General features: G+C 43.3%; 1 protein-coding gene across 2 annotated transcripts in view; it reads left to right on the top strand.

Moving 5' to 3' along the window:
* The window catches only part of Cacna2d3 (calcium voltage-gated channel auxiliary subunit alpha2delta 3), a 793,771-nt gene that overhangs the window by 590,687 nt on the left and 179,705 nt on the right, over positions 1 to 23,379 (top strand). For both annotated transcript variants that reach the window (XM_028754076.1, XM_028754077.1), the window contains 3 exons: positions 2,733 to 2,804; positions 3,895 to 3,975; positions 9,763 to 9,837. In XM_028754076.1, the coding sequence (XP_028609909.1) occupies positions 2,733 to 2,804; positions 3,895 to 3,975; positions 9,763 to 9,837 (228 nt within the window). The remainder of the gene's footprint in view (positions 1 to 2,732; positions 2,805 to 3,894; positions 3,976 to 9,762; positions 9,838 to 23,379) is intronic.

Raw genomic sequence — 23,379 nt, 5'->3', positions numbered from 1 at the left:
AAAATTTGATTTGAGTTGCAAAAGTGGAAGTTGTCCAAGGTTATGGATCAGCTCAAATGAGCTTTGCTGTACAGCAGTAAGGATTAATCAAGGAGTTGTGAAATGGGGTGTCTAATGCTAAGAGGACTGTTTACTCCCAGCTGGTTCTGCCAATGGCTGCCATGCTATACTAAGTATTTTTAGTAGACGTTGAAACTATGTTCTCATAAACAATTACTATGCTGCATATACTGGCTGACTTGATTTTTGGCACAACAAGAGCTGTCAACATCATCTTAAGTTAAAGCTGTTTGGTTATTAATATTAGAAAATAATTTATTTACTTATTCTCATGCCCAGCAAGTTACCTGGGTGACTGCCTATTCGTGAGCGGTCTCAGAAGAGACAGAACAATGTAAGAGCCTATACAGTGAAAGCATGTGCATAATACACTGTGCATATACATAGGCATATAAAGACAGCATATGTGTGCATGCATATGGACATATAAATATGTACATACATGATTATATGTGGAGAGAGATTTGTTTTGAAGAATATAAGTGTGGACTCTAAGATATATGAATCTGTAAAGCAGATTGTTGTTCTGAAAATCCCAGGAAGGGTTGATGTTTCGAAGTTGGACTCAAAGGCAAACTAGAGGCAAAATTCCTTCTTTCTTGAAGGCTCTGCCTTTTCTCTTAAGACCTTCAGCTGATTAGATGAGGCCCACCCAAACTGTGGAGCATCGTCTGCTTTATTCAGAGTCTGTCCGTTTAAATCTGAGTTACAGTGGTAAGGGGATCTTCCCAATTACCATCCAGAACAGTGGCTGATCAAACAAGTGGACAGATAACACTGTTAGCCCATACGATGCCACAGGTGTCCTGGTTCTTAAAGGCCATGACGTTCTTATCTCACTTTCATGGAGGACCATAGGCTCACTTCTAAGTAGATTCAAGACTAACAAGTTCCCTCCATTTCTTTTGGGAAATTTCCTCAACATTTGACAGCTTTTCTTTTGTTCTCAAAACTGTTAATAGGGGTAAATGGGAAAGATCCCCCTGTAACAGTATTCCTTGACTTTTATTCTTCATGTGTACTAAGTTTTTAAAATAAGGATCTCTATTCAGAAAGTCTAGAATGGTCCCTGAGGTTCTGCATTTATAACAAGCACTGAAGTGCTGTTGTCTTGGGAATCTCATTATAAGTAGTGAGGTCCAAAGAAACCCCTAAAATATGCACGATACATATGATATTATGTGAGCATGAGAGCAGGGGTTTGATGGTGCAGGTCAGGAATCTCAGCACAGAGCTAAGAAAAGGGTCACCTATTTATTAAGTATTGCCTGGGCTATATAAGATCCTTTCTTAAAAAAAAAAATTCAACACTTGAAAAAAATGAGCTAAGTTAAGTTCAATGATTTTGCAGAAGGGACTAGGCAATCTGTATAGTTGTTAACCACTTAGATCCTAGCATCATCTCCTTAGGCAGCCTCTTCCTAAGAAGGAAGTTCTATGGGAGTGTATCTAATTATTCCATAGAACTAACACCATGGACAAGTGAGTAAATATAAAAAACCTGCTGTAGACTGAAGATGGTGGACTTCTGAGCTCAGAGCGATTCATAGTGGGTATTCAAGGGAGATACAGAACATAAAGGATTTCTCTCCTATTGGGCTTTCCCAACCAACTTTGGTACCTGTCAGCAGTGCCAAACCAATGCTTGTTCTCTTTTATTGTTTAATTCTGCCATGTACTTATCATATGACCTCACAGGCAGAGAAAGGACTCCAGCATCCTTTGAGGGACTCTATGTCAGTACCATGCTCGGCACTAGCACATCTTATCTTTATGGTAATGTAAATTAGCATGATTTCAATGAGGCCAGGGAGGCCTAACTGGTGCAACTAAGAAACCTGAAGCTGAGAATCAGGGATAGGTTTGTCTTGAACCAAAGGTTACTCCTTGGGATTTCCTGAGACTCTGTATTTGGAGACTCTGTTTCCCCATTTGTTACTGGGGCAGAACAGCTGTTCCTGCCTGGGTCCCTCCTGGTGCTGTATGAGAAGCAGATGTGCCCAGAGGTCTCACAGTGTCTGTATGAGGCTAGAAGCCTTACAAGTTTGCATCCTGTTTCAGAAGTACTTCCTTTGGAAGCAGCGATTAGCTTCTTACTGTTGATTTTCAGGGTCATATGCTAAAGCTGTCTTTTCATTCATTTGCTTTCCATTTGGGACTAGCATTCAGGAGTCTGAAGAGGTGAAGAGGCTTACTAGCTTGCCTTAGGGAGAATAAGAGCTTCTGGGTTTCCTTTTCCCTAAGGGCATTTGCTGAGCCCCCCCCCCGCTGCGGGCCCCGCCAAAGTCCAAGGTTTCTGATCCTACGTTATCAGAAGACTTATTAGCTCACATACTCAACATAAATGTCTGGGGAATAAAACAGTAAAATGAATGTGTTGTAATAAAACAAATCATTGAAATCCAAATGAGGTTCATCTGAGGCAAAAAAAGCTGTGAGCGCAGATGTGTCAGCTGGAGTGACTGACTGACGGTGGTTGGTTTTCCAGCTGGGGCCGGAGACTGTTGGACTGCAGTTCAGGTAGAAAGCCTTCATGCTCACTCCCTGCCAAGGGATCCCAAGGGCTCTCTCTCAGCAGCCTTTGGCTAGAAAAGATGCACTGGTCAACAGGAGGCCTCTACTCTGAGGCATCCGCACGGTGTCCAATAACTGCCTTTTCTGTCTCCATCCAGCTTGCTGATGATCAGGGCCTCGTCTTGATGACCACAGTGGCCATGCCTGTGTTTAGTAAGCAAAACGAAACTGTGAGTATGGCAATGTGCCTTCATCCTAGTGCTGGGGTTGGGGGGAAGGAGCGTTATTTCTCAAATAGCTTTGCATCTAAGCACTAGAAAAAAGATGGCTTCTTTGTTCCTCCTCAGGATACTGTATGGTATGTGAGTTTATCCTCACTGTTTCATCCTACTGTGAGGACCAATGAGTCCAGTGTAAATAAGAAGATGGGCAGAGTTCTTAGCATCTCTAGCCCCTCCTCTCTAAGATGTAGAAACTCAATGTCTAGAGGAGGAAAATTCCCAGACAATTCTTGATTGTGGTGGCTGCACTTCTCCTCAGTTATCTTTAATTTCTTGGAGCAGAGGTATCAAAGTAATGTAAAGTGAGATGCTGTACCAAATAGTTGTGGATCTTGAGAGTCTGAAATCAAGATGTTTGCAGAGCCATGGTCCCTCTAAAGGAACAGGGAAACATGCTTCCTTGTTATTTCTGGCTGCTGGAATACAATATGGTATCTACAAAAATCCTATTTTCCAACTGCCATTGGATTCTGAAGTTGAGTGGGTGTGAATTTGCCATAACGCTACTCATACCACAAACAAAAAAGCAACAGACAGCAGTAATTTGTATGTTCTTCCTAACGGCCTTTCTGTTATTCGAAGTTTCAACAAATCACAGTGGCCTCTTGCCCTGGGAATTGGAAGCCTTGTTCTATAATGCTGCTAAAAATCAAATATAAAACACAGAGAACAAACAAACAAATAACAGAAAAAGTCTTTCTCTCTGACCACTAGGCTTTCTCTCTGTGGGAACCGGATGGCGGTGCATGCCAGGGGAATCGAACAGATGCCACTATAATCTGGTTCATAATCTGAGTCCTTAGACATGAAACTTCTAGACTCGCACACACCATGTTTCAGTCTTCAGGAAGAAGCAGAACACTAGAATGTCTCTGCACCAGTATGCTGCTGTTAGGTCAGAGACGTTGCCCTTCTTGACTAGCTATAATTCAGGGGGAGGGTGGAATGAAAAGAGGCCTGTGGAGTTCTGACTTAATGGTCTCAAGGAAGGCATCAGACAGTAACCTATTGTATTCTGCTTAATGTCTATTTTCTACAGAGGTCAAAGGGCATTCTTCTGGGTGTGGTTGGCACAGATGTTCCAGTAAAAGAGCTTCTGAAGACCATTCCCAAATACAAGGTAATATACTAATTCACTATGGTCAGTGCCAAAGGGACCAGAAACCTTAATTTCATAGTCTGGCTCTAGACTCCACCTGCTTTTTGGGTTCTGTATATAGAACCCATCATAGACTATTGCCTGCCTGTGTGTCATCTGTACTGTTCCTTGGTAGGTTCTTAATTAATATGAATTGCTTCCTTTCTTCCTCCTCTAACCTCAGTGCAAAGGCTTCATGTGGAAACCATGAGTTCTGATGAGGTTTCTGTATTTTCCTTTCACAGTTGACATTATTGGCTAGCCTTTCAAGAGATGGTCTAGAAGATCATTGAATTCCCATTAAGAAAGTTCTCATTTTCTGGTGGAGAGAAGAACAAATCAATAATGGGGAGGAGCCAGTACACTCAAGGCTCAGTACCATCACACAGAAGTGGCCAAAGGGTCCCTGAGTAGGGAAACGGCAGAGTGCACTGAAGGTCTTGGTGGTCCACTGGGCATAGGGCTTCACCCACCTTCCAGGCCTTCACTGTTTCTTTCTTCATCAGTCCCAGTTAGACTAACTCACCCACCCAGATTTGGACTGACTCTGACTGGCAAATGCTCCCTCTGCTTTTATGAAGAGTGAGGCCAGACCAGGAATCTGTTAGTGTTTATTGCCAGGCTGCTTGCTTTGTTTCCTTGTCTGGTTTGCTGAAACTGGCTCAGGCACCAGTCCACTAATCTTCTGATACAACAAGAAAATAGTAAGAGCTACACAGTTGTCAAGAGGGGGACAGCCACCATCTTACACCTAGACTCCGAGAACTTGGATTAGGTTTCCAGAGCCATAGTGGGGCTTCTAGTTGATCCATCCCCACATAATCAAGAAGTAAAAATGATAGACCCTCAGAAAATAAAAGCCATGCATGGATAGAGGAAGACTTCATAGCTTTTGAAGAAAGAGGACTTTTGTTGAAATCCCCAGACCTTGGCACCCATAACCAGGTGCCTAGTGTTAACGGAAGGCATCCACTTGTGTTTCAAATCAATTTTAAGTTCTGGTTTTCGTGAGGATATGTGGAAACCCAAGCACTAGGTCACTATTCAAAATGTATCAAGATGAGTCAAGGAAGAATGGATTAAAAATGGAATGTCAACAATTACCTTCAGGGTCAGTTTCTCAAAATGTCTTCTACCGGGAAATGGACTAAGATGTGTTAATAAAAGGTAGGCACCATTCTACCCCAACTTTATAGCAAAAAACTCAACAAAACAAAAAACCAGGGCACAGAAAGTTTAACCATTCTGCCATGTTTTGTAGCTTGTAAGCAGTAAAGCCACGGTTTTAGCCTCTAGGGCCCCAATATCACTAGGAATGATGAAAGCAATTATCATGATTGTTAAAACACAGTTAAAATAAAACCATAGAAATAATTTTAAAAAACAGTATGTTTATTGTTCTTACCATGTGGCTGGTGTCATCCAAAGTCCTCTACATGCATGGCTGCCTTTTCAACATCACTCACACAGAAAGAAATCAACAGAACACAGTGTGACGTGATGAGAGACCAGGGAGGAGCAGTGGGGGGAAAGTTCCCAGCATCTCTGGGAATTCTGTGTTTTCTCTGAGACTGGTGGGGATCCTAGAGACAGAAGTGTGGTACACATTGACCTAAGGCATCTTTTCCTCCTGTTTCCATAAAGAATTTTGGGAAAGGTGTGCATATTGACCAGTTAGAGCTAGAGACAGGAGAGAAGTAGAAATTCCAGGGAACAGGATCTAAGTTGTACAGGTCCTCCTGGTTAGTACTTTATAAGGATGTGTCAGCTCTTAGCTCTTGGGATTTTCCCAAGGATTGTTCTTCCTCCCCAAGCTTCATATATTTCCCCGCAAGCCATCAGACTTCCTATAATTTTTATTAAGAATTCCAGACACCCCAGCAATAATTTCCAGACACCATGGCCTCTGTTACCATAACGAGCCGTTTTATAATTGGGTTCACTTCATTAGCCTGAAGGCTCTCAGCTTGGAAGGACATGCTCCTCTCCCAGGGACAGGGGGCTGCACAGCTCCTGGTCTCCAGGGGAGTAGGATAGTGAGCTGTAGATCCAGGGCCTCTTTGGCAGCTCCTTGTGCTGGAAGGTCCTGTGTCCAATCTGTTCCCTGTTACTCCATGGGACTGAACATGCAAACGGACAGGGAGACTGGCTGTGTTTCAAGTGAAATGAGAGTTAGGGATTTCGTCAGCATATTGATTTGTGGCCAAAAGCAAACATTGTCTATTGTCATTTTATGAAGTTCTGATTCTCAGAGAAATCCATCTCCAGTCTCTCTTCCTGGAGCTGTATCAGATGAGCTCCAAGAGTCACCAACCAGCAGGCACAATGTTCTAGTGCAGTTTCCTCAGAACATCCTCCTGGGAAGGAGTTTAACTCCGTAGCTTCTGAATGTCAGGAAAAGTTAGGTACAGGTTTGAGAAGGGCTGGCTGTGTATGCTGTAGTGGATCAGCTTCTTCTTGGCTCATTTTTAGTGTTTACTTTGGTCCCATTTTTAAAGATCATTTAGATAGTGTTTGAATAAAATGATAAGTGCTTAAAACACATGTGGATTTAACTGAGTGCCTGCTGTGATCTCATGTGGCACTAAAGGCTGCAGAAGTCAAATATGAGTGTTGAGCTCCTTCCTACATATAGGTCCCTCTCCCAGGAGACATACAGCCTTGGATGCTTTCTAGAGCAAGCCAGAGGAAGGAAGGAGACCTAAGTAGGGGAGAGAATCAAGAAGGTATAGGTAGAATATTTATGCCTTGCATAAGGTAAAAATGAAAATATTCTCATGGTTATAAAAATGGAGTGGAAATGAGGGAAGCAAGAACAGTCAGAAAATGTGCAGGAGACAGTCCTGAGGCTGGAAGGGTAGTAGGTAAGAATTCAGGTCAAGGGGATACATAAGGCTGGTACCCAAGGAAAGGCCTGTGTTGGAAAGGGTACTGTAGTGGATTGCTGCTGCCAGGAATACTGAGGGGCAACAGGTAAAAGAGGTAGTGTGGATACTTAGGAAGGAACCAGCTCCAGACAGATTGGTACATGGGCCCTTAGTCACACACAGAAGTTTTCTGTAAGTTTTACACAGAGAGCATGGTCAGAATTGCCTTTGACTTTGATCTGTCTTTGGGGCCTAGAGATCAGCTCTAACCATTTTTGGAAACTTGAAGCAATATCATGATCACAACATGAGGAGAAAGGCTTGCATCTGAAGAATGTCATAGGGAAAACATAACCTAATGTTATGATTAGTTGGTTTGGAGGATTGTGGGTAAAGGGAACAGGTTAAGGAGATGCTTTGGTTTCTAGCTGGGGGTCTGGGAAAAGCTAGTGCCACACACCCAGAGGAGACAAGAACGGAAAGAGCTTAGAAAGACAGCATTCTGTCAGGAGGGGGACCAAGAACCAACAGTTGCTGGATGCATTGACTACCTCTGACTGGGAGAGCCCAGGGAAGTAGAGCCCTTGGAATTACAACAGAAATGGCTGCTGAGGCTCATGGAGGGAAAGTAGAGTTAAGTCAGAATAGGAACTACCGGGAACAGAATCTGAAGGAGAGCCATGGCCTGAGGAATGACAAAGCAGAAAATGGAAGAAAACTGGTAGGGCCTGGCAACTGAGGAAGTGGCAAGGAAGAAGTGTCTGTAGTGTCTGTCAGTTCATAAAACCAGGAGACCCAAAAGGAGAATGCCATAGCCTCCAGCTGTCAGGAGGCCACCAGCAAGTATGGAGAACAGTTGTGGTGTCTTCAAATGGGGGTGAGAGAGTAGAGTCTGAGTCTAGTGGGTTGAGGCATGAGCAGGCAATAAGCAGGCAGCAGAGACAGCAGGTGGTCAGTTAGAGGATGTTGGCATGGAAAGGCTATGTGCCTTGCATTCCAAGGGAGGAAGTAGAAAGGAGGGCTCAGCTTGCAGAACCCTTGCCAATTTCTATTTCATTTGTTTCTTTCTCTTTTCTTCTTCTCATATTGCTTCTTTCCCTGTGTTCCCTCTCTGCTTCCTATGTCATTCACCTCTCTGGTTATTTTGAAACATAAACTCTGATGTTTGTCCTCACGGCTCTTATATTCTGGTGGAGGGAGGCAAACATTTAATAATTGATGCCCTGGCTATCAATAATACCCTCATAGGTGATGGTTATCACTTCTAAAGTGCTATGTAAGTCAAGAGCAGAGCATCCAGATCTACCTTCTCTTGAGAGCCACAAGCAGAGCAAGAGGCACAGTCAGCTGTGTTGGAAGAGACTGACTACATTAGCTGACTATAAAATACCATTTGTTTGGTCTGATGCTGAGTTTGAATTTCCAGTCAAACCCCACTCTTGCCTTTAATGGAAGAAGTCAGGCTCCCAGAGTCCTTCCTGACCCTTCCAGCCTGTATTAAACCAAGACTTAATAACGATAATTAATGCAGTGTTGACTGTCTGACATTCTTCCAGGAGACAAGATGAAAGAGACGATATACATCTCAAAGGATAGGAAATCTCGGGTTTATCTTTCCAGGCATAATGAAATATACTTTTATCATTAGAGTCAAGTAGAATGTTATTAAGACTTGCTGTGCAAGGTAAGTCCAGGAGAAATGTCTGTTGCCCTTGACGACCGCAGGCATATTTGCTTTATGTAATGCAACGGAAACTTTTAATTGCTGGTGTTAAATTCTCTGAAGTTCATTTCATATCACCTTGACGTTAAGCTAACAGGCAGACAGGGTCACTCCTGGTTTGTAAACTCTGTTGTCTGGATCATTTAATAGGATCATATTCAAGACTGTGAGTGGCAGGGAATTTAAAGGAGAAATAAGTAAAGGCTCAGAACTGTGAAATGATCCCTCAGACAAAAAGAAAAAATTTTCTCCCCTCTTTTTTTCACTGCTTTGGCAAAAGTGGGTTACAATTTCTTTCTTTAGAGAGGGATCAGTATGGGTTTTATGCCAGAGGCCATTTTAATACATGAATGATTTGTAGGTAAATTTATTGTAGCCAATGGGTGCAGTCAAGTGTGTAATAGAAATATTGTCAAAAAGCTGGGATTATTATTTAAATAAGTGCAGTGTTAAATTTGATTACATACTTTTTAAAGCTAATAAAACATTTCATTGCTCTCCAACTCTTTCCCATAGTCCCATGTAGTCAGAAAACATAAATTAAGCGAGAGGCTCTGCATAGAAATTTACCCAGGCTTTGTGTGGATGGGAGCATGCTTGGAAAAGCTTTGGAACCACAGTAAAAATGAGAGAATATAAAGGGATTGGACAGCCCCTGCATGGGCTGCAGGGGACACTTTTACACCTTAAGGATTATGGAGGGGACAGAGAAGGAGAGTGGAACTTAACATGGCGCCTGTGAGCATGGGACAGTAGGAAGCTAGGGAACAAGGCAGTGTGGAGCACCTCTTCTTATCTAGATAAGAGAGTAAACACCCTAGCCACAAGAATTCTGTTTGCTTCGACATGCTCCCCTTTCCAGAAATATACATGACTTTGTTGGTTTTTTCTAAAATAGTAATTGTTCTGTTTTAAATAAATAAAAATAAAGCTATAGGGTACCAGTGTGGGGATATGACATTTCAAATTGTGCTGTTTGCCAAGCTTATCTATGACAGGCTCCATATTTCCACCAAATGTCAAGGATCAGTGCCTCGAATTCATTTTAATGAAATATTGTACTGATAAGGGTTATGAATGCCAAGTTTAAGCTGTAAATTACTCAGATCAGCTGCTTTGTGCTTTGTGAATCCGCCCGGGAGTCAGTTAATGAAGGTTTCTTTTGCTTTCCCCTTACAGTTAGGAATTCATGGTTACGCCTTTGCCATCACAAATAATGGATACATCCTGACGCACCCAGAACTCAGGCCACTGGTAAGAGAAGCATCATTCCTGCCTTTTCAGCTCTAAAGTGATTGTACCCTGCATCAGTTTTCACTTGAAACTGGCTTGGTTCATAGTATCAAAGAGGCTGACAGCATAGCTTCAAACTAGTATTTTGACCAATAGTGCATCAGTAATAATAATAAGAAAAAAAAACAATTCAATTTCTATCATGTTCTTATGTGTAAAGCCATATATATCTAAATGCATTTATTTATATTAATAGATATCTATCTGCATTTTGATTTTTTCTTTATTTCCATACAGTTTGAAATCCATTATAATGAATACTCATACTCTATCTCCTAGACCTACTTACTGGAAATAGAACAAATCAGATACAAGATCTCTGAAAATTCACTTCATTAAGATTCACCTCCCAATTATATTGCTGAAATTTAGTGTTCATAGAAGCTATTCAACACCTTTCTAGATAAAAGAAAACACCTAAGATTTTCCCTATATCCTGCATCTGAGTGAAAAAAATGCCTTTTTCCCCCTTTGTCCAGAAGTGGTCTGAGGCCAATCTAAGATAGTCCATGGTCTGTCTCATGAAGCTGGAGCCTCATGAAGAAGGTGCCTAGAGCACTCATCCAGAAAACACTGAGAACTGACTCCCAGAGGACAGACAGGCTCTTCAGAAGAGGCTATGACTGAGCATCACAAATTCTAGGCCAGTCTAGGCAACTTAGTAGAAAGATCATGTGTACAAAGGACTGACTGTGTGGCTCATGGTGGAGCATTTGCCTTGAGGATCCTAGATCCACCATGATGCAAAAGGAAGGGGAAAAGGAAGGTAAGGAGGAGAGACTCTAACCCACTGACAGTGTCTCCAGTGGAGGTGTTGATAGGGTGGCATTGTCTGTCATTCTGGGCTAGTTAGAATGTGCTGCAAGAATGGCAGCTCCCTTGATTTATGTGCCTTCAGCTCATTTTTAAAAAGACATGGGTATTAAGAGGAACTGGGTCTTCTAAGTTGAGAATGTGTAGGTCATTCTTCTGGCAATTCACATATATAGACAGAGGCACATAAATGAACAATACTGTCCCTAGTAGAAGTCTCTGTCCCTTTCAATACAATTAGAACAGAGCAGCAGAGAACTCTCCAAATGCTTGTCAGCCAAGTGCTGTGGGGATTCATTCTCTTCTCACTTGCATCATTGTTTAGAAACCGTCCATGTGAGAGCCCCATCATCTGCGTCCAGCTTTGCTCTAATCTCCCTGGTATTAATGGAGTCATGACCACATCACACAAATCCCAAATGCTTGCTTTCCGATGGAACCGATGGTGATATTTGATTGCAGCCCTTACACACACACACACACACACACACACAGAGAGAGAGAGAGAGAGAGAGAGAGAGAGAGAGAGAGAGAGACAGAGAGAGAGACAGAGACAGAGAGAGACAGAGAGACAGAGAGACAGAGAGAGACAGAGAGAGACAGAGAGAGACAGAGGGAGAGAGAGAAGAGTCGTGTGTGTGTGTGTGTGTGTGTGTGTGTGTGTGTGTGTGTGTGTAAAAGACCGAATTAACTGGTCAACTGATTTCAATTATAACTCTGAGCTTTTGGAATGTCTGATTGAAAAAGCCACAGATGTTTTAAAAGTATTTTAAGTCTAAAGACGTATTTGAGTCTAAAAAGATTATTGCATGACCCACCCCAAGCTGCCAAGTGGGATAGTTGACTGGGCAGAGTACTGACAATTGAGTAAGTTTGGTGTGCCTAAGCATGGGTTCCTGGTACTCATATGTTCCAAACTAGATCAGATCAGAGGCAGGGGCATGATCAAACCTGACTCTTCTGCCAGGGAATGAATTAACTTCCTATTTATCAGCTTTTGAAGGAGGAAGGAAATGGCTCACACAGGTCACCATGGTGGCTTCCCTGTCTCTACAGCAGTGGGAACCGCTGTTCTCTATAAGACTATCCCATGTCCCCCTAAGGATTTATATCTCCCAGTTACAGAGCAAATAGCTTGTTGTTGGATCTGTGTCTACTGGGAGGGCAGCTGGAAGGCTGGGAAAGCAGGTCACTACAAACAGCACTGTTTGACTCTGGTCATATCGACGTTCACACATACAAGTTATTGTGATTCCTGCTGATGTTCAGATGCTGGGATGAGTAGGTTTCTCAGAAGTGATGGCCAGGGTCAGATTTCCATATGTGAAGCAGTCTAAGAGAATGCTCTTCAGCTCACTTGTCAAATCACAAACCAGATGCATCTTTTGCAACTGACTCATGACAAGGCATGGCCAGACCAATGGACCATCTGTCTCATTCATCTGTCACTGACTCTGAGGCCATCAGATGTTTAGGAGAGGTTTTGGGGGCATGCTACCATTGGGGATTGCATGAATCAGCCTATCTATGTATGCCCACTGAGTATAGGATGATTCTGTGTGAGTTTTTTCATTCTCCTTCTAAGTGAAGGAGCCACTAAGTGGAAGGAGATCTATCTCATACAGGTAGTCCTTTCTTGTCCCAGCTGTCTGAATGAGTCACATGGCCTTGCTGAGAGCCACCTTCCCCTGATAACACTGCTTTAATCATAGCATACACATCATGGCTTTGTTGTCAGGGTAAAGGGGAGAATGTTAAGTCAGAGAACTTGCAGTGCTACAGGTTCCAGGATGTCATGGGGTGATGGCAGTTATCTCAGCATCCCATCTGTCCTGGCTCTGTTGATCTGCAGCAACCTGGGTTGGCCACTTTAAAGTCTGGGAAGAATAGTGTCAGATGATTCCTGTATGTTCAGAACACATTTTGATTTTTCAGAAGGTTATCCCGGTAAGTAAGCATTGGCCCATGTGCATAATGGGTGCACACATACCTTTTGTTTATTTTTTGTTTTTTCGGGGTATTTTCTTCTTGTTGTTGAATAGTAATTTTGGCCTACTGTAATCCAGAGTATAGACAACAATTGTGCTATGCAGCTCCATGTGAGCCTTGTGCATGTGTGTGTATGTGTGTGTGTGTGTATGTGTGTGTGTGTTGGGGAGTCTTTTGTTTGTTTCTCAATTAACATTGAGAAAAAGACTAGAAGCCATACAGTGAAGTGTCTGTGAATATTCTGGTTTCAGGTGTCCTGGTTGATTTCTTCATTCTCTCTGTTTTCTATCCTCTTCCTGCCAGCCCACCTAGCATGTAGTCAGTCATCAGAAGATGAAGGAAAGGACCCTTCAACCCCACTATTTTTAGTTTCCCTTTTGGAGGCTGTAAGAAGATCCTATGAATGTGCTAACATTCTGGTGACTGTTATGCAGAGATCTGCCCTGGCTGGGCTCTGCAGTGCAGCAAGCAACAGACAGCTGTTAGCAGCTTCTTTGACCGGCTCAGGCAAGGAATCTTCACCCAAGCCCCACTCGCCTCCTCTCAAGCCCAGACTTATAATGAAGTCATTATAAATGGACTTTCCTCTCTGTTCTGGCCAAGGCTCCCAGATTAGCATGGTGAATGTGCGCATGGATTGTGGCCAGCCTAGGGAGGGTGGGAAGAGCTCTCTTCACACAACCCATGTTTCCTTCTGTCTGCCACTGAGGTTGTTCCTGCCCTTGCAGCCAGACGAAAGAAGTGGCTTCCTCTAAAGCACAGCACCAATATTTTTCTAATTTGTCCAATAAAATCTTTCCCCCCAACTTCATGTTTAGCTTGGTTTTATCCAGTATTTTCTTTCATCTTGTATGATTTGGGTGTGAATCATGAAATGTCTCCAAAACCAGGAGTCTTACCCAGGCTTACTCAGAAGTCACAGTTCCTCATGATTACCAAGTTTGCCCCTGTCCTGCTCCAGTTTTCGCCACCCCTCCTTGCCACCAATTTGTCACTTCCCGATGGCTTCACTGATGTCAAAATGAAGGGTCCTTGCCAGGTTCTGGATGAGACTTGTCCTGAACTGCATAGAGGGCTAAAGTAGTTAACTGTCTTCCAGTAGACCAGAAGGCCTTCTGTGACAGAGCCAGCTCCTGGTTCTGGTGTGGGATGTGGAAACCCAGTACAATTGGGATTAAACTCAGGTCCTGAGAGATGTCTCCTGTGGAGTGCAGGCCTATGCATTTCCTTGTGGCCTTCGCCATTCTTATAGCCAGGATAAAAATATTTCTCTGTGCTTCCTGGATTTCATTTTCATAGTCTTGGTTTTCCTTCTCTCTAAGGATGTTTCTTAGTATGTTGAGCCCTGAATAGAAATCTTTTTCTTTTAGGGGATGAAGGGAGAATCAGTCTGCAATTGGCTGTCTTTAACATGACCTTTAGTTTAGTTTAGATTTTGGTGATCTGTCTGCCACTGTATTATAGAAGATAGGGACATTTATGTTGACCCCCTCCACACTCCCTCCAAGGAAGCCTGGAATTTGGACCTGGTGAGATCCTCAAGGGAACACAAAACAGGTCCCTTGATGTAGCTGTGGCAATGACAGGATTCCACAGTGAACCTTGGGCCCACAAAATCTGGGACTCATTTCTACAAAGCTCATGCTGAAGTCAGCCCAAAGCTGTCTGTTCTGTCTGGAGGCCCAGGAGGTAGGGGAGGATGTTGGAGGAATTATATTATATATCTTGTCTCTTACCTCTACCCCTACATTTCTTTCATGTGTTTAAAAATATGTTCTCATAGACACTAGACTGGCTTTGAACATCTGATCCTTCCTCTTCCACCTCTCCTGTACTGGGACTGTAGTTACACATTATCATACCTGGTTAATGTGGTGCCAGGGTGAAACCCAGAGCCTTTCCCATGGTAGGCACGCTCTCTATCACCTGAACCACACCCCTAGCCCCAGGTTCTATTTTAGATGGAAAGGTATTGATCAGTCACATGGAGCATTGTTGAAGCGATGAGAGACAGACTACTGAGATTGGGTAATGTATCATCTTTTCCTTGTCATTGGAGGTCTGTTACGTGCTAAGCCTGCACAAGTTACTGAGCTGTACTTTGCTTTAGGGAAGGGAAGATACGATGAGAAGGGATTAGAGGTGAATATAAAGAACTAAGAACAGTAGGTCTATCTGCCAGTGTGGCTGTTACTTAGTATGTCTTCTGGCTATGTGCTGGTTCCTACCTATGGGAAGGGCACCTTTCTGGGTCCTTTTCACAGGCCATAACTTTCATTTGACAGATAGAATGGTGAGCATAGGTGATAAGCACCTTAAAAGAGTCCAGGGGCTCTGGAAGGTTGGGAGGGTGGAGGATGGACAAAGTGTATTTCTAGATATTATCCTGGGCAACTTTGCATAGTGGGTAGATTACCGGAAGCACTCTGTGAATAAGGAAAGTATCACCATGGAAAGCTAAGGCACTGAGGGATGTCACCTTCTCCATATCACAAAGGTGGAAAGTGCCTGAACCAGGAGCTTTGGACCAGATGCCTTCAGATGCCCTCAGATGGGTTATGTTCATGTGCTATCTTGGCTCCTAAGGAAGTGGGCTGCAGAGTGGCTGGAGAGTGGATGTGGATGACTTCCAGGGCAATTGTGGTGTAGCTATAGTCAGAATCTGTCCAGCAAGAACTCGGTGTGAGCCACAAGATGAGCCACCTGTGTTGTTTAAAGTTTTCCAGTAGCCACATCTAAAGAGCAAAGGACACAGGCGAAATTAAGTTTAAGGATATTATTTTAGCTTGTCTCCAAATCATTGGTGCTTTAACATATAATAAATATAAAGTAACTAATAAAACATTGCACATTCTTTCTCTAGTAGTCTATGAAATTGGATAGATTTGACACTTAGAACATGTCTTACTTAGGACCGATATTTTCAACCTCTCAAGACCCACAGCTAGCTGTGACAGCTGCAGAGATTCTACTGGCCAAAGATGTGAATGGGTATGTTGGAAGTTTCTAGAGAACATGCATGAGAAAATGAATAATAATGATAACAGTGGTCAGTTATGCCTACCCACCCCCTCTCGAGTTGAGCTTGTCTGGCCTCTGAGGAGGAAGTGGGATGGCTAGAATTCACAAGAAGCTGGCTGGAAGCCAGAGCAGATGGATTCTCTGTTGGCCAGGAAGCACAGACTGTATCAGACATGTGGCTTTACTCCTAAACCATGTGGACCTCCTAAACCGAATTCTGTCGCAGTGACCAGTGCGTGGAAGGCATTATCCGTACTGGGATATGCTAGGGTTTTGGGTTATCCTATCAGGATATTTATAGGCAAATTTATTTATGCTCATGTGGAAAATTCAGGGTAACTTTCAAACAAGGTCAAACTCTACAGATAACAGTGCCATCTCCCATAACTCTATAGTCCCCCAACCTTCTGCAGTACAAATACAGCTGCTCCAGCCATTGGGGCTCTGCAGCCCAAGTCCTCACATGTCATCCCTGTGTCGCCCTTGACCAGCCTGTCCTATGTCATAATATTTAGAGATTCACAGACAGGTCATTCTTCTAAGCCCCATTTGCTCTTGTACATTGGGTAGAGATGGGACCCTGTAGGAGGTTATTATGTACATGAAGCAAGAGGCAGACATGCTAATAAATGTGTCATTTAGTTCTGTCCTGTGGAAATGAGTGTATACTCTCATGATATGAGTGGATATGTGTTTGATTAATTAGACGCTATCTCCAATAGCTGGTGAAGCAGAAGTTAGGTGGAGACAGTGTTAGAGTTCATTCCTTGGTCCAGCAACTGTCTGGAGGTCTTCTAAGGGGTCATGACAACAGACGCCATTTAAGTGGCGTAGTATTTAAGTGAGATTCTTATAAAGTTGGGCTTCTCCCCAGCTTTTGCTTCCTCCTTAAAAAAAAAAAAAAAAAAACCCAAGTCTCTCCCTGTCCAGCTGTTTTGCCCAGAATCTGATTTCATATATGTGCGTGTGATTAGCTTTTCCTCCAGCTCTCAGCTCAGTGGCCACCTTGGAGACGCCCTGTTCTTTGTCCAAGCTCTCCAGCATGTACCTGCCTCCATTTGTCTAGGTCACTTATTGTTAGGATGTGTCTGTGAGTTTAGCTTCTCTGTCGCCCTTTGCTGTGGACTTTGCTACCACAGAGTCAGAAAGAGGATGCAGATGATGGGAGGCTGGGTGCTGTGTTCCTACAGCAAATGAGAAATGTGGGAACCACATGTGCTTTCATTAAGCATTCACTCCTTGTTATGTCGAGGCATGTGTGGGTTGTCAAGCCCTTCTGCCCCGGTCGGTCATCCCTCTGCCCCCTGACCTTCTGTTTGCTGACATCCCACAGATGCTGCTGCCATCAAACATGGCAGTGGTGAATGAGTCCTGGGCAGTTAGAAGGCTGTTTCAGCTTAGGAAATGCTCATCACACCGTAAAAGCACTCGCCAACAGCAACAGCATGAATGGCTAAGAAGACCTATGGTTGTACAGATAAAGCTCTGCCTTTCTCAAGGCTGGCTGCCCTGAAATTTGAGAGGGCTTCCCAGGCTGCTCACCTGGGGAGCTAGGGAATGGCTTCTATCTTGTCTCAGAAGGATACATTCTGCTGGCAAGGTCTATTGGGGAGTATGTGGTAGAGCCTAGCATTATAAACCTTTATGCAAGTGATACAGTTTCTTTTCAGCCCTCCTTGGCTTCCGCTCTCCAGGGGCTGATGAACTGAAGGAGACTGCCCAGTAGGTGGCGCACAGACATTGCTGTGTGCTGATCCCTAAGCAAATGATGTCTTGCTGGTCAGGGTATAGTCTCAGAGCAGGGATGAGGAGCAACCCTACTTAGGTCTGGTTAAATCCACTCTAGTTTAAGAGAGAAAAAATTAATGTATACCTCAAAATTATATTTGCTCAAAGTATTGTGTTCGCTGAGGGGAAAAAAAAAAGACTGTAAACTCTCCACAGATCACAGTGCCTCACTTTGAAATACATGATTTGGTTATGGGGACACAAGAGTCTTGCATCTGTCCCTGTCTGCTTCTTGCTGAAATGCATGGGTACTTTGGGAACTGCCTAGCCTGGGTACTTGAGTGAGAATTTTCCAACTTAGCTTCTGATCTAAGGAATAAAGGACTTTACTGGGAGAACTTGCATTTTACCAGGTTGAATGATGAAACTTTAACTTCCAAGACTCAAGCCCACAAATTCTTGGTCCTGGGACGAGGTGGGAACTTGGATACTTAGGTAGTATATGAACTGTGGGAGTCAATACCATGTTTTGAATGTGTAATGTGCTTTAATATTGACCTTGGATGCTAGAAGTAGCAAGCAAACGGAACCAGTGACAACCATGCAAACACTACCAAAGATGTCAGAAGCCAGACCTTCTAATGATGAGCACCCTACCCAGACTAATTCATTATGTTCCAGTAGCATTCTTCCTGTTAGCATGTATCAGAGAGGCCACCTGAGTGTGAGGATCCACCATATGTGGTTGTATTTTAAAGAAAAAGTAATTAAATATTTGCAGAGGAAAGAAGTCTGATCCTTGGACCAAAAAAACCATGTCTGTCAGAAGGTACATTTAGAGCAGTCTTCACTGAAGTCAGACATGACAATGGACCTGATTTGTCATCATCTCATTCCTTCATTTCTGAAGCTGTGAGTGCTTCCTTTTCCTTTGTCCCGAGTTTTCCTTTTGTCCCCCAATGCTGATCTGCTGGATCACAGAGATTGTTCTTCATTCTAGCATAGATTTGGATGGGGACAGACTGGCTGTGCCAAAGCTAAAACCACAGACTCTGTCTTTCTCAGTGGCTCTCTTGCCCCAATCTCCTGTAGCTGCACCTCCCCCGCTTTCCTGCAGAGTGGGAGCCAAGGTCTCCCAACATTCTCAGCTTCAGGGAACCACACAACTACTGTAGGTTCTGACATCCTACCCAACAGCTTTACAGGGTGCTTCATGGTGTTCCATCCCCTGTCAGTTCACTCACTCTGTCCTTGCTCCCTGCTGGGGCCACAAAATATACAGAAGTAGGACCAGCCAGGTTATTTCTCTTAAAGTATTACACTTACAGGAAAGAAAGCAAAAAAAAAAAATAGAAGAGAAAAGAAGAAAGGGAGGGAGGGAGGGAGGGAGGGAGGGAGGGAGGGAGGGAAGGAGGAAGGGAGAAGAGAAAGACCGTTTACACATTTTTTTATTCATTAGCTGTTTATTAATTTATGTCTCATGACAGTAACAGTAGGAAATATATTTCCTCATTTTCTTCCAATGAGTTCCCCCTTTGGGTAAACATTTAAGAATTGGTATCTGTTGCTTGCAGATACCAAAGCAGCCTGACCTATGTGTTCTTGAAATCCCACTGTCTGCTATGACTTTGATACCTGCTCTCAGGGAGTTCACAGCCCCACCCACTCTAGCCCAATTACAGTATTGCCCATCTTGGTAGGTTTCTCATAGGGACCATAGAGTATGGGTTCCTACTGCATGGTAGATGTCTAAACACATCTGCCAGTCGGTGCAAGTAACCAAAGGACACTAATCAGATTCCGTTCCATTCACCTTCACACATAAAGGCCTGATGAGGTACTTGGCGAAGAAGGCGAATAAAACTAAATATGAAGGGAAGACCTGGACACAGAGGTGACTGAGCATAGTGAAATTATATACTACAGACTCCAGGAGGAGTAGTACTGACAGACATATATTCAAGTGCTTGGTATCTACCTGTGGATCACATAGCTGGGGAAGCCTGCAGAGAGGTGGTCTGCAGCCTACAAACTCACAGTTTTATGCTGCTGCCTTGCTGAGGTTAGGAATAACACAGGGCTCATGAGATGCCCAGAAGAGGGACTTTGCTACTAGATGCTTCCTTCTCTGCTTCCCCTTCCCAAGCCTTCCTTTGTGAGCTGTGCACTCCTCTAAAAGCCAGGAAACCAAAATCCCCTGATATTTGGTGCTTGCCCTCTTATGGAGGAGATATGTTTTGTCATTAAGCTCATAAATAAGAAGATAAACAAAATGCATGATAGATTTAGAATATGTTCTGCAAAAACAAAAGCAAACAATAACAACAACAAAAACTCACTGAGTGTATGAGAGAAGAAAGAGAAAGGAGGAGAAGCTGCTCACCTGGGTCTTCAAAGATAGTGTTCTTAGTTTCCCCATGTACTGTAAGTTGACATCTGGAAGGTAAAGGATAAATCTCTATCCAGAATGTGGAGCTTGGGCCATGCCAAGCTTGAGCCATGCATGCATGTGCAAAGACCCTGAGGCCCAGAGATACCCAAAGTACCTGAGATCTAACCATGGGTTTAGGACGACTGACTTTCAGAGCAGGTTCAGGACACATTTTTACTTGCACTTCCAGCTCCTGATGATGCAGTTGCTACTGACACCTACCTCTGTCCCTGTCATTCTGTGTATGTATACATCGCAGCTGCCTGCACCCAAGTAAGGTTATACTCTATGTCTGGAGTTTCTGGTCCCAGGCACACCAAAGGCCCGTGTGGTGAGAGAAACGTAACATCCCACTAGACTTCTAAGCACAGCAGGACACAAGCCACCATCTCCCAGGGAACCCAGCTCCTGGGTGTATGCTGGGTTCCCATAGTTCCCCCAGCAAAATGAAGCTCTACTTCCTCCAGTGGTTCCATGCCTGTTGATGTACCTGCTGTGTCTCTGAAGGTGTCTCTCAAGCTCTGGAAGGAAAAACATTTCACTGAGCTTGTCTTGAGGTCTGCTTAAGTGTGCTGATTATTCTTTAAAAGCGATCCAATCGAGCCTAGAGTGCCATGCCACCCTAGGTGCACCCACCCCAGCATTTCTGTGGACACACAGCCTGGCCACACTTGTTTCCCTCCAACCCAGGCTCCCAGCACCTGTGCCTACATCATTCCCTTTCTGCTCATTTGCTCTGAGATTCAGGTTTATATTTAAGCCTATCAGGCAGTATTAAAAGTCATGAGTAGGCACCAGAAGAAAATCTGGTTTAAAGATGGGAATCTCTGCTGCTTTATGTTTGGGTGAAATAATTTGCTGCCCCCTCGCCCCAAATACTCTGCTTTACACTCAGCACACTTTGACCTCTGTTTTACTAGATTAATTTCATATCTAGAATGCCCCATCTTGGATGATAAATTAGCAATAAAAAGCTCATCAAAATGTAATTACAGGCAATGTGTTGAATAATGATCTCTTAAAAATTCCTATAGATTTGTCTGCACCTCCTTTCCCTAGTGAGGGAAATGAGCCTCAGCTGCTAGCTACTAGCCTGGGCCAGGAATGCAAACCCTAGCCACGCTTCCAGGCTGAGACTTGCATGCTGGTTTCTATCACAGCTAATGTCATCTCCTTGATCAATCATGCTGCTTCATGGGCTGCACATCTTTATACAATTTAAAGGGCCAACTTCATAGGCTAGGAAGACAGTGAAGTATAAACTTAAGGCAGAGTGAGACTCTCACCTCCTCTTCCTCTCTCTGTACTTGTTCATTGGTTGTAATTACAAAGACAATAGCAAACAGACCAGTGCAGAGAAGCCAGAGAGGCAAGCACTGAAGCTTTCAGAATGGCAGATTTCAGGAAACCTTGCTTCTCCTCAAAGAGGAACAGGAGCGATCTGCCTCTGAGGTGGAGAGGAAGATGGTCAAATGAAATTTGGCTTCTCCTTTGGGTCCTGTCTGCTCTCTCCAGAAAGCTGAGTGAACTAGATCACCCAGCCATATCCTCCTAAGATGAAAGGTCCCTGTAAAACCTACCTCTGCGTTTGAGGGTAGAATATTCAAATACTCTCACTGTGTGAGTGCACATGTACACTTATTTGAATAACTGAAGAATTCAATCATGTGAGTGCCAACAATTATCCCTCTGCGTTTACGTTTTAGGAAGACCTTGCATCTGAATCCCCATGAGAGCATTAAATTGCTATCTAATTAGCAGTCCCAAATTATATATATTTAAAAGATAATGAAGGGTTTGAAGGCTGTTGGAATAACTGGTTATACATTTAAATGAATCGCTAAAAATTTGTTAGTAATGTGTGGAGTTTTCTTTTATTTCTTGATTCCCTCTTTGAAGTTCAGTAGACCCAACCTCTCAGGGTTAAGTTTGGTAGCAGAAAGATAAAGGCAGATGTTTTTAATTATTGCAACACAAACTCCCAAATAATTATAAGCAGCTGTCATTTTTACATAATCCTGAATGATAAGACCCAAAGAATGCAAATAAAAGTGTTGAGACATCGGACTTTGGGGACACAATTATTTAATCCCATCACACCACTAAAATGATGGTTGCATTTGGTGGAGAAGCCTGCTTTTAAATTTTTTCTTAGCTTTTACTGACCATGTGGAAAGCAAATATATTTCCAAACTACAACCCAGGTACCACTTCTGCATTGCTTTTGAATGTTCACTGGATGAAAGAAAACATCCAAACATTTAGATTACCCAGGCTAGGAAATTGTCCAATCTGGTCAGCGCTCACATTGAGTTCTTCTCAGCTTCACCTGTCCCTTTCAACTGTCCTTCACCTCCTCCCTCCATTGGTTGGCAGAGTAGGACAGTGCCTTGTAGCAGGTCTTTGGCTTATAGCTGAGGTTTTCACTAAATTAAACTGTACATGAGTAATAGCCATCCAGAGACAGCAAGATGATCTGGCCTAACAGCTCCACAGGTGGAGTGCTGGGATAAGTTCTTGGATTTGTTGTTTCTTATACTCATCTTTTTCTGGAAGGCTGAGAGGCTCATAAGGGCAAGCCTTGTGACATTTAACACAAACATAGTGGCATTACAATTGTTAGCTAGCTCTTCAGCACTGTGACAAAAATCACTGAGGAAAACCCCTGAAGGAAGGAAGTATTTTGGCTCATGGTTTCAGAGGTTTGCATCACTGGTCAGCTGGCTCTGTTGTTTCATGTGATGAGGCTGACCATGGTGGTGGTAGGATACGGGGAACAAAACTGCCTGTCTCATGGTGGCCAGGAATCAGAAGGGAAATGAGGAAGGGGTTGGAGACAAATGTGATTGCTAAGAACTTGCCTCTAGTGACCTTCTTTGTCTAGTGAAACTTGATGTTTTTAAGTCTCCAGTACCTCCCAAAATAGTATAACAAGATAGGGACCACACCTTTGAAATGAGCCTGTGGGGCCATTTCACATCCAGATTGTACTATGGATCCAAAGACAACAGAATCAAAGTCTACATGGTCAAGGTATATAGTCCATACCAGGCTGGGCTGAGTCTATGTTCCATAAGAAACAAAGCTAAGCCATCAACTAGAAGAAACGTATATACACAGACACACACACATGCACACACACACACACAAACACATGCACACACAGCCATACACACATGTAGACACAGGCACATACACTTGCACACACAGTCATACACACACGTACACAGACACAGGCACACAAGCACACATACATGCACACATTCTGAAATGTACCAAAAATACTAAGACTATTCTGCTAAATTATTCTTGGGTCATTTTATCTTGAGTCAGGACCTGGCTTGGCACACAGTGCCAAGCAGAGACAATTGCCCAAATGAATGGTGCTCCACCCCCCAGGAACAGGAAATCTAAACAGATAAAAAGGAACCAATTAGGCCAAGGCATTCATTTGAAGTACTGGTAAGTGTTAAGTAAGACATTCGTAAGTGGTATTACCACTTTCAAGATATGAAGGTTTT

Source organism: Grammomys surdaster, unplaced genomic scaffold (genome assembly GCF_004785775.1).
Source record: "Grammomys surdaster isolate TR1022 unplaced genomic scaffold, NIH_TR_1.0 125979, whole genome shotgun sequence".
Classification (NCBI taxonomy): Eukaryota; Metazoa; Chordata; class Mammalia; order Rodentia; family Muridae; genus Grammomys; species Grammomys surdaster.
The sequence above is the reverse complement of the archived record's forward strand: the minus strand, read 5'-3'. Positions and strand labels throughout refer to the sequence as shown.